Raw genomic sequence first — 13,230 nt, 5'->3', positions numbered from 1 at the left:
TATATGATAAGCAGGTAAATGATTTGATGTGATGTTTTAGGATGTAATATTGAAGTACTTAACCCAAGCCTCTCTGAAAAGATAAAGGAGAGTGTGCATCACTTCCAGACTTCGAGCTTACAGCTCTGAAGTTTATAAGCATATTATTTGTATTATTGAAGAGTGAATAATTTTGCATAGGAACTGTCTATGCAGCTGCAAGACTGACTGTTTGCAAGTGCTGTGTATAGATACAAGGATGAATATGCTCATGGACCTATTAAAATCAGCAAAAGGACTCCCTCTGGTTCAGTAGGCACATTATCAGATATTAGATACCTGATTTGAAAAATGAACCTCAGAAGTTTCATATTGACTTGTCAAATTATTACAGAACCTGAGCTGAAAGAATCCAGAAATCATAGATAAAAATATGTTATGATAACCTTGTCCAATTTGCTTTTCACCAGCACAAGATGTAACAGCATAGAACATGAGTTAGTGTTGTAACAGTGCAGAAAATCAGTGTGTTCTCAAGGAAGGGGCAATAACATGAAATTTTGATCATAAAGTTCAAAGCTTTTGGAGTGTATCTCATTAATATAGTAATGATTCCTAAAAGAATTATGAAAGGTTGTCACTGATCATACACTTTTGCAAAGCCACAAAGAAAAGTTGCAAGCCTGTGGTTTTATGTGGGAAGCAAAGCTCTTTCATCAATTTGACCAGGCTCACACCTCAGCACTTAGCCTCCTTTGATCATACAATGGAAATTTGTTTCCAGAGAAGCATCATGTTTCATAGTATGGAGGTTTTATGCCCCGATGTGCATCTTAACAAAACAGTCATGGGAGGAAACACAATATCCTTTTTTGTGGAGCTTTGTTATTTGCTCTGGTGATACCTGTTTTTCCCTCCCTCTTCACTCATAGCAGGTGAAGAGTTTGTTTTCACTTATTTTATCTTTCATTGAATAAATACTTATTTCTACAATATTTCGAATGTTCTGTTTACCCTAGACAACTACTCTAAGTTGCAGAGCTGCTCAGATGAAACTAGTATCTGCTTTACAAAAAACAACCAAGTTGAAATTAGCAAATGTTATGGTTTAACATTTCTAGTGCTAGAGAAATGGTCTTGACAGTCAAGGCCCTATGTTTATAAAGATGTGTATGCCAATATGGATAGTCCCTACTGTCAGAGCACAAATACAGAGCCTGGCTGCTGTCATGTGCTGCCCACTGGTTATTTGGTAATATCCAGTGCTGTCCTAGCATGATGTTTTGAACTACCAAAAATGTTCTAAGGAGGAAAAAATGATGAAACATTGGGAAAATGGATACAAGTAGATTGCTTCCGTTTTTCAAAAAGTCATACTAAGTCTCGTGCTGTAATTTAAATGTTTCCATAAATGATAGCATAGTTTAATGTTATTTAAAAGAGATTTCCTGCACTGCAAAGGGTGTAATGAAAAACTACTTGCTACCATTTCATATATATTTGTAATTCTGTTTGGAATTCAGCTTTTTTTGGTGAAACTATGAAGCAGAATTCCGATTTCTAATTTATTTATCTTTTGTTTATCTTTTACCTACAGACAGTTGTTAGTTGTAAGGCATATGGAAAACTCTGTTGTAATTCATCCGGGGTTGGATTTGCCATTTCCTGGAAGGGCAGAGCCCATAATTAATCAGGATGTAGTGCAAATTGCAGTGGGAGCATAATCTCAAAGCATAAGTGAATGTTTTCTGTTGTCGAGGATGAATGGGGATGAAAAAATGGTTTCTTGGTTCCCATCTGGTTTGTTGTGCTCAGAGCTTCATAAATCTCTCCCAAAATAAATAAGCCCAGCTTGATAACAGTGGACAGTCCTCTTCCTTTTGAAAATAGAGTGATGGAACCCATATGGATGGTGATAGAACTATCAAGTGATGAGTGTTAATAAACCAGAGTAGTCCATGTATCTAGTATAAGAATACAGATTCCCAGTCTCTATTTTCTAGTAACAGGTCACTGATGATCAGTCAAGAATATTGTACAAGCCAGTCTTGTCCCTTCTTAAACAGTGGTTTTGTTTTGAAAGAATAATTTAACTGTATCTACTGGAGTAGGATTTTGTTGTTTGTTATTTTAAATGACTCTTAAGAGATGTTCTTTCATATAATTTGAATTCATTGCTGGGCTACTGTGTAACCTGGCCCTCCTTGTGAACATCTCAACGTCAGTATTTTATAGGCCTAAGATAGTTAAAGTCACTGTTGCTCTAGCAACCGAAGCATAAAGCTAACAAAACAAAAGCTTAACTTCAGGAAGCACTGTCATATATCAGCTGCCTCAAGAGGTGGAAATTCTTGATAATGTACAGACCACAATGAGAAGCAGATGTAGTTCTGTTTTGCATTTGTAGTATACATCTTGACTGGTACAGATGTGCACATATATGTATATATACATACATATATACATGGTCTTTTGTGATGCAGCTATGTGAACTTTTTCTATATTAGGTCTCGAAATTGCAAATCTGGTAAGCCTGAGGTTCTTCATAGATCACTAGGTAAATCCTCTTGCTGGTTTTGTGTGAGCTGTAGAGGAAATGTGCTGATATGGGGATATGTTGCTTATCATGTTTGACATTTAGACATAGCTTACTCTTGGACTATAACACCTGCTACTGCCAAATAAATTGCCTTAAGTAACAAAGCTGTATTGTTTCTAATGTTTTCTCCCTAACTGCCTTTTATTGACCTCTGAAAGTGATTGCTGGATAGGGCACTGATCTTCTTCTATCATGAATGCTTAGCTGAGCATGGCTTTTAATTTCTATATTGCACCCCAACATCCCAGGAACAGGACAAGCATTATCAAGATTATGCCTTCAGAAATAGATTTCCTGCTATTAGATAGCTTCAAGATACTGAAGCTATCTAATGGCAGGAAGTCTATTTATGAAGGCATAATTTTTATGGTAAACACATAGGTTTGCATGATGACTTCATTAATTATATAATTTCTAGAACAGTCTGGTAAAAAAGTGCTATTGATTCAGCTTCAAATTTCAGATCTATGGTCAATAATTATGTTCTTTAACAGAGCTCTTAAAATATTTTAACAAATAGGGAAAATATAAAGCTGGTTTTTTTTGGTCATGTCAGGCTGATGTGTGGTGCTTCACCTACATGCCTGATACCATATATCTGTTGCATTTCTTTCTGCCACTAGTAACTAGATTTTGTTTGCATTGCAACCTTAGGATGCTGTCTTTTATACACACGGAGGGATAAATTTGTCCCAGGAGCACAGTAACGTTGATTTCAAGGATAGTGTGTAAAGATGGTAGTTCGTATATGTGACTGCAAGGGTGAAAAATAAGGATTAGATTAGATTAAATTAGAGCTTCTATAGATGATATACTTCATCTTGCTTTCATGTCGCAGTTCGTAAACCAGAGCAGCTTGATTCAAGCCAAAAGCTGCTCCCTGGAGTAAACATTGTGAAAACAGAGGCAGCTTTTTCCCTATTGATTCTTCAGTTCTGTTTATAAAGGGTTTTGAACATCTGGGTGTAGTTGAAATTACAGATAATAATAAAAGGGCACCAGATTTCTGTAGGGTGATAAAGGGTATCTTTATGTGGGTGTTGTGACCTGTTCTGTCCATTTTATTTCAAAGATTGAAGGCACACATGGCTGGGATTTATATCTGTTTTGTACTTAAGGGGAAGAAACTACACTTGGGGAAAAGAGGACAATTTCCAGAGAAGCATTGAATATACTGTAACTAGCCATAATTAAGAATTACTGTTTTTAATATATCATAATGAAGAGTGGTGTGTGATGTGTGTCTTCCCTTACCTCTAATTCTCCTGCCCTCTCCACCTCTTTTTCACTACTCAAATGCATTAATTTTTAACATTAAAGTGTAGGAAAGATGGAGAAGGTAAGGCTCTGTGCCATATTCCTGAATTGTAATATATATGGGAACTGAAGCACTAGAGACAGCAGCCCTGGGCCAGAAAGGAGCTGGCACAAGCAATTCTATGGCCCTGGGCTCACCACAATAAGCACTTTTTTCATATGGGACATTTAGTTCCTTCCTAAGGGGGAACATTGGGAACATTGTTATTCAGCCTTCATCAGAAGCAATATTGTTATGGTGCTACTTTCAACCTGCTCTCTTCTGACAATTCTAACTCCTTGAATTCTGAGTTATATTTTGTCTATCACCTCATGTTATGTACTACTCAGGGCACACTGCAAGGCCTCTGCTTGAGAACTAGATTGAGAAATACAGAGAAAGATCATGAATAAAATGATCTGATGGCCTCAGTGCTAGTTTGCCATAGCTGGTTTAATGTACTTCAGATAGGCTCTGGTCATCAGCTGTGTGAGGTCTCTTTGCCCCTTTCCTGGCATAGACTTCAGCTTGAGAAGGAGAAGGCAGAAGTTCAGATAATGCAGAATAAGCCATTGTATCTTTAACATTTGGCCCAGTCTTTAGTCTAAATTGGCTGTGAACTTTCCAGAGAGAATTACAATGCAATTCTTCTGAATACACATGCAATGAGAAGACAATGTAACCACGCAGTGTAAAATCCAATAGCTTTGCTCCCTGGAGGGTTGTTTAAATTTTTTATTTGGTTTATATTTGTTTATGAACCTGCTACCTATCAGTTTCACACTGAGATATCAAATGAATTCCCAGATCAGCTGAGGGTTTCAGCTTTTCAATGGCCCTTGAGGTTTTAGTATTTGCAAAAACTCCTCCTGAAGTTCAACTAACCCTGAAGCCTGCAATAAAAAAAAAAAAACAAACCAAAACTAACCAACCAAACTAAAAAATCCCCACAAAACAGAAAAAAGGTATTCAGGGTTGATGTAAAGAGTCTGTGGAGACAAAATTGATATTTAATTATCCTAGTAATTACGAAGTCCAACTGCTGTGCTGGTTGATGAAGGTAGAAATCTGTTTGGATCTGTCACAACACCACTGTTTGTTGACTTATACCTTATGTTGATTTATACCTTTTATTGATTTAAAAGCAAAAGGTGGGGTTCTTTAATTTTATCAGATGAGGTTGGACGACAGATTGGACTTTGGTTGTTTGAAATATTTTTACTCATTTGCAGTCTAATTGGCCATAGTTGTAACTTCCACTGTCTATTGAGCAGTAATGGTAATTTATCCATGTAGGTGCTAATTTGCTACAAGGAAAGAAAGGTTCCTAATACAAAAGGGAAAGTCAGTGACCCAGATATCTGACCCTGCCACATTCCTTGTCCTAAGTATGATCTGCACAAACCGAGAGCATGTGGTGAATGCCTTCTCACCTTTTTTTAAAAAAATCACCCTGGTGAAAGAGAGAAACAAAATACAAAATAGAGAAAATGTCCCTGCACACAATTTGGAATGCAGATTATGCGTCCACTGACCCATGTTAATAAAAAAGCAGCATCTTGAGGTGTGGAGAAATGGAGATTGCAGATCTTTTCAGTTTGTCTTCCTCAGATGGTCTTTCTTCCCTCACTAACCATAATGCAATGATGTCTCATGGACATTAACATTTAGAGCATTAGAGCATGCAAAAAAGTTATTTGTTTTATCCTGGAATTTACTTTCCTTTTCTTAATCACTTAAGAAGTAAATTAAATATCTCTATTTACATTCAATGTGTACTACCACTGTCAGTGAATTTAAAACTATGGCAGAAATTTGGAGCCTGATTTTTAGAATTGGTTGTTACTTGCAAGTTTGGGTCATGTTAGTGAAAGCTGGAAGTACTTGGTAGTTCTGAATTTAAAACTTATTTTTCTTTCCATGCAAACATTGATAATTTCACATCCTTCAGACATCTGTATGCATGTGTGTACAAATGTGTTTGCCTATATATAACAAATACATACATCTACAGTCTACTCAGAACTTATACTCAGTTCATTTTTTGGATGTAGTACCTGATGTAACAAGATGGTAGTATTCTGTCCAATTAACTGATTGTTTCTTGATATTTTCCCACTTCTTTTGTTTCTTGACTTTTTTTCCCTGTTTGAGGTTCTGTGGTTTTTGGTTTTTTTGGTTGGTTGATTGGTTCTCTGTTTTGTTTCATTTTTTTGTTTGTTTTAGCCTTTCTTCCTTTATGTGAGCAAGGTTACAAGGATCATGTTGAGAATGCTGGCAGCTTTGTAGTTCTCATACATGAAAATATAAACAAAAAGTCATTGCTTGATTACGTTTCTTAAATTGTTTGACAAACCTTGTTGAGATGAAGGGGTGGCTTTAGTTTGTTTTTTTGTTACTGAAGGGTGACAAAAAATTCTTTACTTGACATATTTTGACTTGGCAGTTAGGGTGCTTAATGTGTGGCAGGTGCTGGAGGAGGATGGCACCAGGCTGGCACCAGAGCTGTTCCAGCACCACAGCAGGCTGACATTACTCTCTCAAGTGGCCAACAGGGCTTGGGAGCTCCCCTGTAAATGGGGAGATTCCTAATCCTCTTCTCAGTGCAAGTGAACTTGATTAATTCCAGATGTACACAAATTCAATGACTCAGAAAGCTGCTCTTTTAAAATGGGACTTACAGCACTGACTTATGGGACTTACAGCCTTTCAGAGAGAGAACTGAACTCACCTACCAGCCTAAAATTGGTGAAATTTTTTTGAGTTTATTAGTGTGTGAATTTGGTATAGGAGTGTCTACACTGTGCTTTTAAAAGTGGGTTTTCTTTGTTGCAAAAAATGTCACTTTGGTATGATACACTTTGAACAATAGAGTGGTAACTTTAGAAAGGAGTGATACAACCCACTGGTGTTAATTTTTGAATTATTTTTTGTGGGGTCAGTTTTATGAGAATTTTTAGTTATTCATTAGGAAGGAGAGTCTTTTCAATTGAATTCACTTTTGTTAAATCTAAAAGTTCTGCTACTACCAATTCAGAGAGCATTCTGTAGCATACATTGCATTTAATATCAACTCTACATAAGACAAAGAGCATTTAATGTTCCTATGCTTATTACAGTAATACTTCCAGATTCTGCTAATGAGTATAACAGATGCTGATTAAGTTTTGAAGCATTTGCAAGAAGTGAGATTATAAAGTTTGTGAGAAATAATTCACAGTATTAAATAGTTGGGGTTTTTTTTGTTTGTTTTTTTGTTTGTTTTGCTTCCAAGTATGGACTTTTAATTATTAGAAAATCCCAGCAGATTGTTTAGCATCTTCATAATTTGTCTGTTTGTCAACAGTAAGTGCTGAAATTGGTACCAAAAGGTTAAATGTTTTCAAGTGTTCCCATATAGATGAGCCATTAATTTGGTACATAAGGAGCAACAACTCTAATTTTGTAGTCAATCCTGTACTACATACACTTTTGCAAATCTTTATTTGCACTGATAATTGATTATGAGAATAAAGTAATATTTTGAAAGCAAAATGTCCATTTATCAACAGGATTGGTCAGTGTCTGCAGTTGATTTTAAGTGTGAGAAAGCAGACACATTTCCCAGATACTTTTATCTTCCTCATTGAACAGTAAGCCATGATTCCAGACTTAATAATTGAAGATTTAAATACAGGAAACAAATATGCTACAAATACTGTTCGCATTACACGGTGAAGTTACACTCACAATCCATAACCATCAGCTTTAAAGCCTGAGTCTAGACCATCTTCTTCCAAACTCCGTATTTACTAGAGTCCCTGGGTGATTTGGTACGTATCATCAGAAACTCACATTTAGAAACTTCTTGATAAACACAGCTAGATGGAGTCTGGCAAGCTCTGCCTTTGGATGTCTGCTACAGCTATGACTGGCAAAAGATGCTGAACAGTTTATAAACACTGCATTTGCAGAAACTCCACTTTTATGTGAATGCCCTGGCTGCAGTAACATCAAGAAGGCTGTCAGAGGAGGACTGGTGGCAATGGAGGGTCGGGCTGCCTTTAAACACAGCTCTTGGCCTGCGCACCAGCCATCTTCAAAGAATTGCTGATAAGCAGAAGTGTGATGTGTGCCAATATGTATGTCACTGGAACAGCTGTTCCTCTATAGAAAATGGTGAATGAAAAGTGGTTCCTTCTTACTTTTGGGCTGGCTGTACTCTACAGGAAATAATAGCAAGTATCTCCCTGCTATGTGGCTGGAGTTCTTTGTCCTTTTCTGACTATCTACTCAGTGTTTTCTCTATGGCACTGCCTCTGTTTCTTCAGGGTGTATGAATGGTCTTAGAGTCCAGTTATGATAACTACCAAATTTAATTTGGCTATTTTTGCTAATTTTTAAATGAATACCTGGCATATTTCATATTATATTTTACTGTTACTTCTAAGACCTGCAGATCTGTGCATTGATAGTGTATATTCCTGTGATTTATCTTTAGCCTTTATTCTTACTTGTTAGCTCATTTCTGAATAGCCTATCACGATTAAATACCAAATAATGAATGTGTGTGCATGAATATCTATATTTATCTCCACATGTACATGTCTGTGTACATAATCTGTAATGCCATATTGCAATAGCGTGTTGATTCATTATATATAGCTGTTACCCTTGATATTCCACTTATAGAAGGTGACTCCACCATGTTAGGTCCGACATAAACATCTAAAGAACGATTAGTCACATTCAGTAGTGATTTGTTGCAATTTCCACACATTTTTTTTCATTTACACTAGTTTCTGGATTTTATTTGAGCCCATTTTAGATTTTTTCTGTCTATAGTATAACTCTAAGAATATTTTTCAGAGAGTTGCTAGAATAAGTCTGAATTATTGAGAGAGAAACTAAAATAACTTGTGTATTTGAATGCAGGCATAATATCTTGCAGTTGTTGCAATTTTCCCATCTGGTTACTTTACAGTTTTCAACTGATTTATTATCACAAAAAGTAGGGCACATGAAATAGTTTCATGTGGGAATCATGGGGTTTACCTACCGTCCCAAAATATGGTATTAGAGCCCCAAGTCAGGAGCTGTTCATACCTAGTATGGACCTCTGCACTGTGCAGTACAGCACATTACTGAACTTCTGACTGCTGAGCTTTTAAACAGTTGACTTGTAGCACTTCTCTATCAGGAAGAAAGCAGGATCAGAGCGTGAAAGTTGACCAGAGTTAAACCAATGTATCTGTTTCTGCCTACAGTGTTGATGACAGAACTGACTACCTGGCCCTGGGAGCAGTGAGGAACATCTCACTTAACATTTTCATCTCCAACATCGGTGATGACGCCTACGACACCAATGTTTTCTTCAATTTTTCTCGAGAGCTCTTCTTCATCAAAATGTGGCAAAAGGTAAGAAACGTGCGAGCAAGTCTCTTAATTACTTATTAAGTCTACTTAATTACAAATAGAGGATGACCTAGTCCACACCACTGAGAAGTCTGGAAGTTGTTTTTGGTTATGCTGGACTTTAATTTCTTTCAGGCTCCTTAATGAGATTGTATGGATTGGGTGATATATTTCTGTAGAAGACACATGCCTGGTATTTGTGGTGTAAGAATGAAAAAAGAAGACAGTTGGTTTGAAGTATAAAGAGGTAGAGGGAGGCTGTTTGGAAACTGATAAAGTACCAAATGGCACTGAAACGCAAAACATAACTTTTGTTTGAGTGGTGCCACACTGCACCCAGCAGTCCTGGTTATCTCCTTGACCTGGTCTTCTAAAGCTTTCTCCTTGTTGAAACCAAGATACAAGGCTTGTTCTTTGCTCATATCCTGCTGCAACTTTCAGTTTTGGCCAGGGCACATCACTAAATCCAAGAGGTCAAGAGTGCTCTTAATTTCATCCACAAGAAGTCAGGTGAATATTTTGAGTTTTAGTGTCTTTTCATTTAGACAGAAATACTTGGATGTTTTCATTAGCGGGGGTTAATTTAGAAATCAAGGCATTGTAATGTGAACAGTGAATCAAGCTTTTTGCAAACTGATGGCTGTGAAAGCTTTTTGAATGTGAGTGATGTGACAATAATTGTGCAGAATGGGAGCTCTATGATTGTGACAATGTTCTCTGTTTATTCCTGCTTTTCAAAGTTGTTTGTCTCTCTTCTAAAGCTTTGGTTTGCAAGCCATAAGACCAGTATTAAAAACAGTAATACAACTATTGTGAAGTTCAGGATTAACTTGATCTACTGAACTAATGAAATTTTGCCATTATTTGTCATGTTTATGATAGGTTTAAATTATTATAAACTTCTTAAATTAACTCACTGTATAATAAAAATGCATAATTTCTTATGCATGTTAATTCTCTTAGTGTTCAGTTTTGACTGCACAGTCGCAAGCCTTAAGTCTTTGTATTATAAACTTCATTTGTATTATAAACTTCATTTTCAGACATTATGCACTGCAAGTATGCAATTTATTAAGAGGGAAAAGGCAGGGGATAAACTAGAAATGCCTATGCCAATGTACAACTTTTCCATAGTGGAAGTTTTATGGGAAGACTTTCAGGGTCTGGTCCAGTTCTCGTTGAAGTCGGTGAGAGTGTTTCCATTCCTTTCCACTAGAAAAGAAACAAAGCTTGATGCATGTTCTTTTAAAAGGTTGTTATAATATTTTTTTCTTTTTTTTAATATTTTACACATACCAAGTAACTGGAACACCAATTGTCTTCATTTTCCTTGGCCAACACTGTGAGGAAAGAAGCTGATGTGTTCTTTCCCATGATATTTTACCTTGAGCTTGGGTCTTTAGAAGAGTTGAAAACATCTGTGCTGAGTGCTGCATAGAAAGAGCAGTTTCTAGAAGCAGCTGACATTCTAGTATTACCTCACTACTCAATGTATTTTCTTCCAAAACAAGCTAGTATTTCTTTGAAAAAAGTACTGCACACATCTTCCTCAGGTCTTGCAAACAGCATCAAAGTATAGTCTGCTATTATTCCGGCTGTTCCCATATTCTTCTGACTAATTTCATAGGGTTTGGGGTTTTTTTTTCTGATATTTATTTCATTATTTCAGTAACAGTTTTGGAAAACCAAGTTACAGGATTATGTTAGGCTATTTTACTTTCTCTCATTCAGCTTTTGCTTTCAGTCAAACTAATATATCATTGGCCTCATGCTTTTTTTCAGGTGGGAAACTGGATAATGACCTCATAGCCTCAATTACAGTGTTATATTTTCCCTAAACTCTTCAACAGTGCGGGGTTTTTTTTGGTAAAATATCACAGTTTCCATATCTCATAATCTACTCTCATCCTTTGACATCTATGCAGATTTTGTTCCTTGTTGAATATTATCCAAGAAAAAATCCAGAACATAAAGCCAGAATAAAAAAAGACAGCAGCTAGAATTTTTCCTTGGTGGAGCAACTTTGGAATCAAAAGAACTTTGTGTGGTGGGAAGCATTAAATATCACCTGCCTTTTAATGAGTAGCGCTTAAGTGAAATTGAATGAGATCTTTCATGTGGTTGCTTGATTGTTTCTCTGCAAGGTGACTCTGAGAATGATGATCTCAGGCTTTTTTAACCTGTCTCTGGAGTCTGTTCAGGAGGCTGAAAGTTACCTGTGTGTTTTTCCTATGATTCACTGGGGACATTTGTGGAATATGAATCCAGTGCAGTTTTGTTTCTTTCTGTGGATTGGTTACAATGAGACCCGACAGAGAAATGCTGCTTTTTTTCAACTGAGTTCCTGAGATAAAATGCCACATCTTGTGTTTGAAAAGCAATGGAGTGGCTGAGTTTGGGGATGATGATGGTAATGTTCCCTGAAGAATCTGAGCTAGCCCTTCTTTCCTTCCTGAAGATTGAGATTTCATGAGACTTTGTAAATAGAGACACCACCTTGATCAGTCATCCACTGGAACAATTTCACTTGGTCATTGAGGTTCCTTCAAACTGGATATTCCAGGCTTTGCAAGTTGAAAAAGCATTTGCTGATTGATATTTAGGAGACTTCACCTATTCCACTGTCTGATTTTCTTTTTATGCTGCAGCCATTTCCTCTCCATTTCATAGATGAAACCCATCCTTTTCTTTACATTGCTCTTGACAGACAATTCTTCTCTGGCATGGGCTGACTTCTCATTCCTCTATGGTCCTATGGATACAGTCTTACAGTTCCTATGCAACATTTCAAGATGTCACTCTATGAGACAGGGTTGTTTTACAGGTACATGGAGTACTGCACTGCAGTGAATTTCAAAATGTATCCACTGAGAAAAGTGTTACTTTTGAAATACACATTCTTTTTTCAAAAAAAAAAAAAAAAGAGGGGAAGAAAGACACTTCATCTGTGCACTTAGGTTTTTTCTTTACTGTGTTGGCAAAGAAATCTTGGTCCCCACTTCTGTGTAGGGTAGATTTTAAAATATTTTTTTAATCTGAAAATTTGTCATTCCTTAATTTTAGTTCAGCATTCTATTTCAGAGTCTGAAAAATCCTCTTAACAGAGCTGGTAAAACTTTCCTATCAAAGAATGCAGAGTGTTGCAGTGTGCTGAATCCAGAAAAAGAATAAAAAGCTGTTGCCACTAATTTCTACACCATTTTGCTTCTACTGGAATTACTCCTGGTTTGTGTTGTTTTGCTGAAGATGCCTGTCAGCAACAGGCACTTTGCTAAGTGCAGAGGGATATTTTCAGTACAGTTGCAGAAATAGAATTGTAAACTTTCTGGCAGCGGCAGTAAATTTGTAGGGCAGAGCCATGTTGCTATTAAATGAGCTCAGCTATGGCAAGGGATTTTATAGGAATAGTATAAACCCAGCATATTTACCATAATAACAGTAAAAGAGCGATAATGTACAGCATTAATCTCTCCCTGTTCTGCAAGGGCTGATAGGAATCTCTCAGCTAACCCAGCACTGGTTTTGGAGAGAGTAGGTCAGGAGATTCCATTGCTGAACATCATTCCCTGATGTAGATTGTTCCTACATTTCAGACAGGTTTCCAGTATCCAAAGCCAGCTGTGTGTAACATTCCTACTGCTTCTCATAACAGCTTTTGCCAAGCAATGGGTGAGTGAAGTTAGCAGGGCCAGACCAGGGCAGGGTTAACAGTGAGGTTATAGTTTCTTTGGATGCAATAGTTGCCCATGATTCCTTTGAGAGTGTGTACCTGGGGAAACACTGGTGTGGAGTATGAATTTTGCTGATAACCATAGTCATGCTGCTTATGGGCTCTAGGGTGTTACTTCTGATGAGTAATGCAATACTCTCTGTTTTACCAGGGAGGTCATGCAATTTGGATATGAACTCATTCTTCATCCTCACTCCCAGAGATCTTGCTGGCATCTTTTGACTAGGATTG

At 36.9% G+C, this 13,230-nt stretch overlaps 1 protein-coding gene across 2 annotated transcripts in view; it reads left to right on the top strand.

Annotated features, from left to right (window-relative positions):
* The window catches only part of ITGA9 (integrin subunit alpha 9), a 213,139-nt gene that overhangs the window by 127,416 nt on the left and 72,493 nt on the right, over positions 1-13,230 (top strand). For both annotated transcript variants that reach the window (XM_015619749.3, XM_015619751.3), the window contains exon 18: positions 9,122-9,272. In XM_015619749.3, coding sequence (XP_015475235.1) covers positions 9,122-9,272 — 151 coding nt within the window. The remainder of the gene's footprint in view (positions 1-9,121; positions 9,273-13,230) is intronic.

The sequence above is a fragment of the Parus major genome, chromosome 2 (assembly GCF_001522545.3).
Source record: "Parus major isolate Abel chromosome 2, Parus_major1.1, whole genome shotgun sequence".
Lineage (NCBI taxonomy): Eukaryota > Metazoa > Chordata > Aves > Passeriformes > Paridae > Parus > Parus major.
Note: the sequence above shows the minus strand (reverse complement) of the source record. Positions and strands in the feature narration are given on the sequence as shown.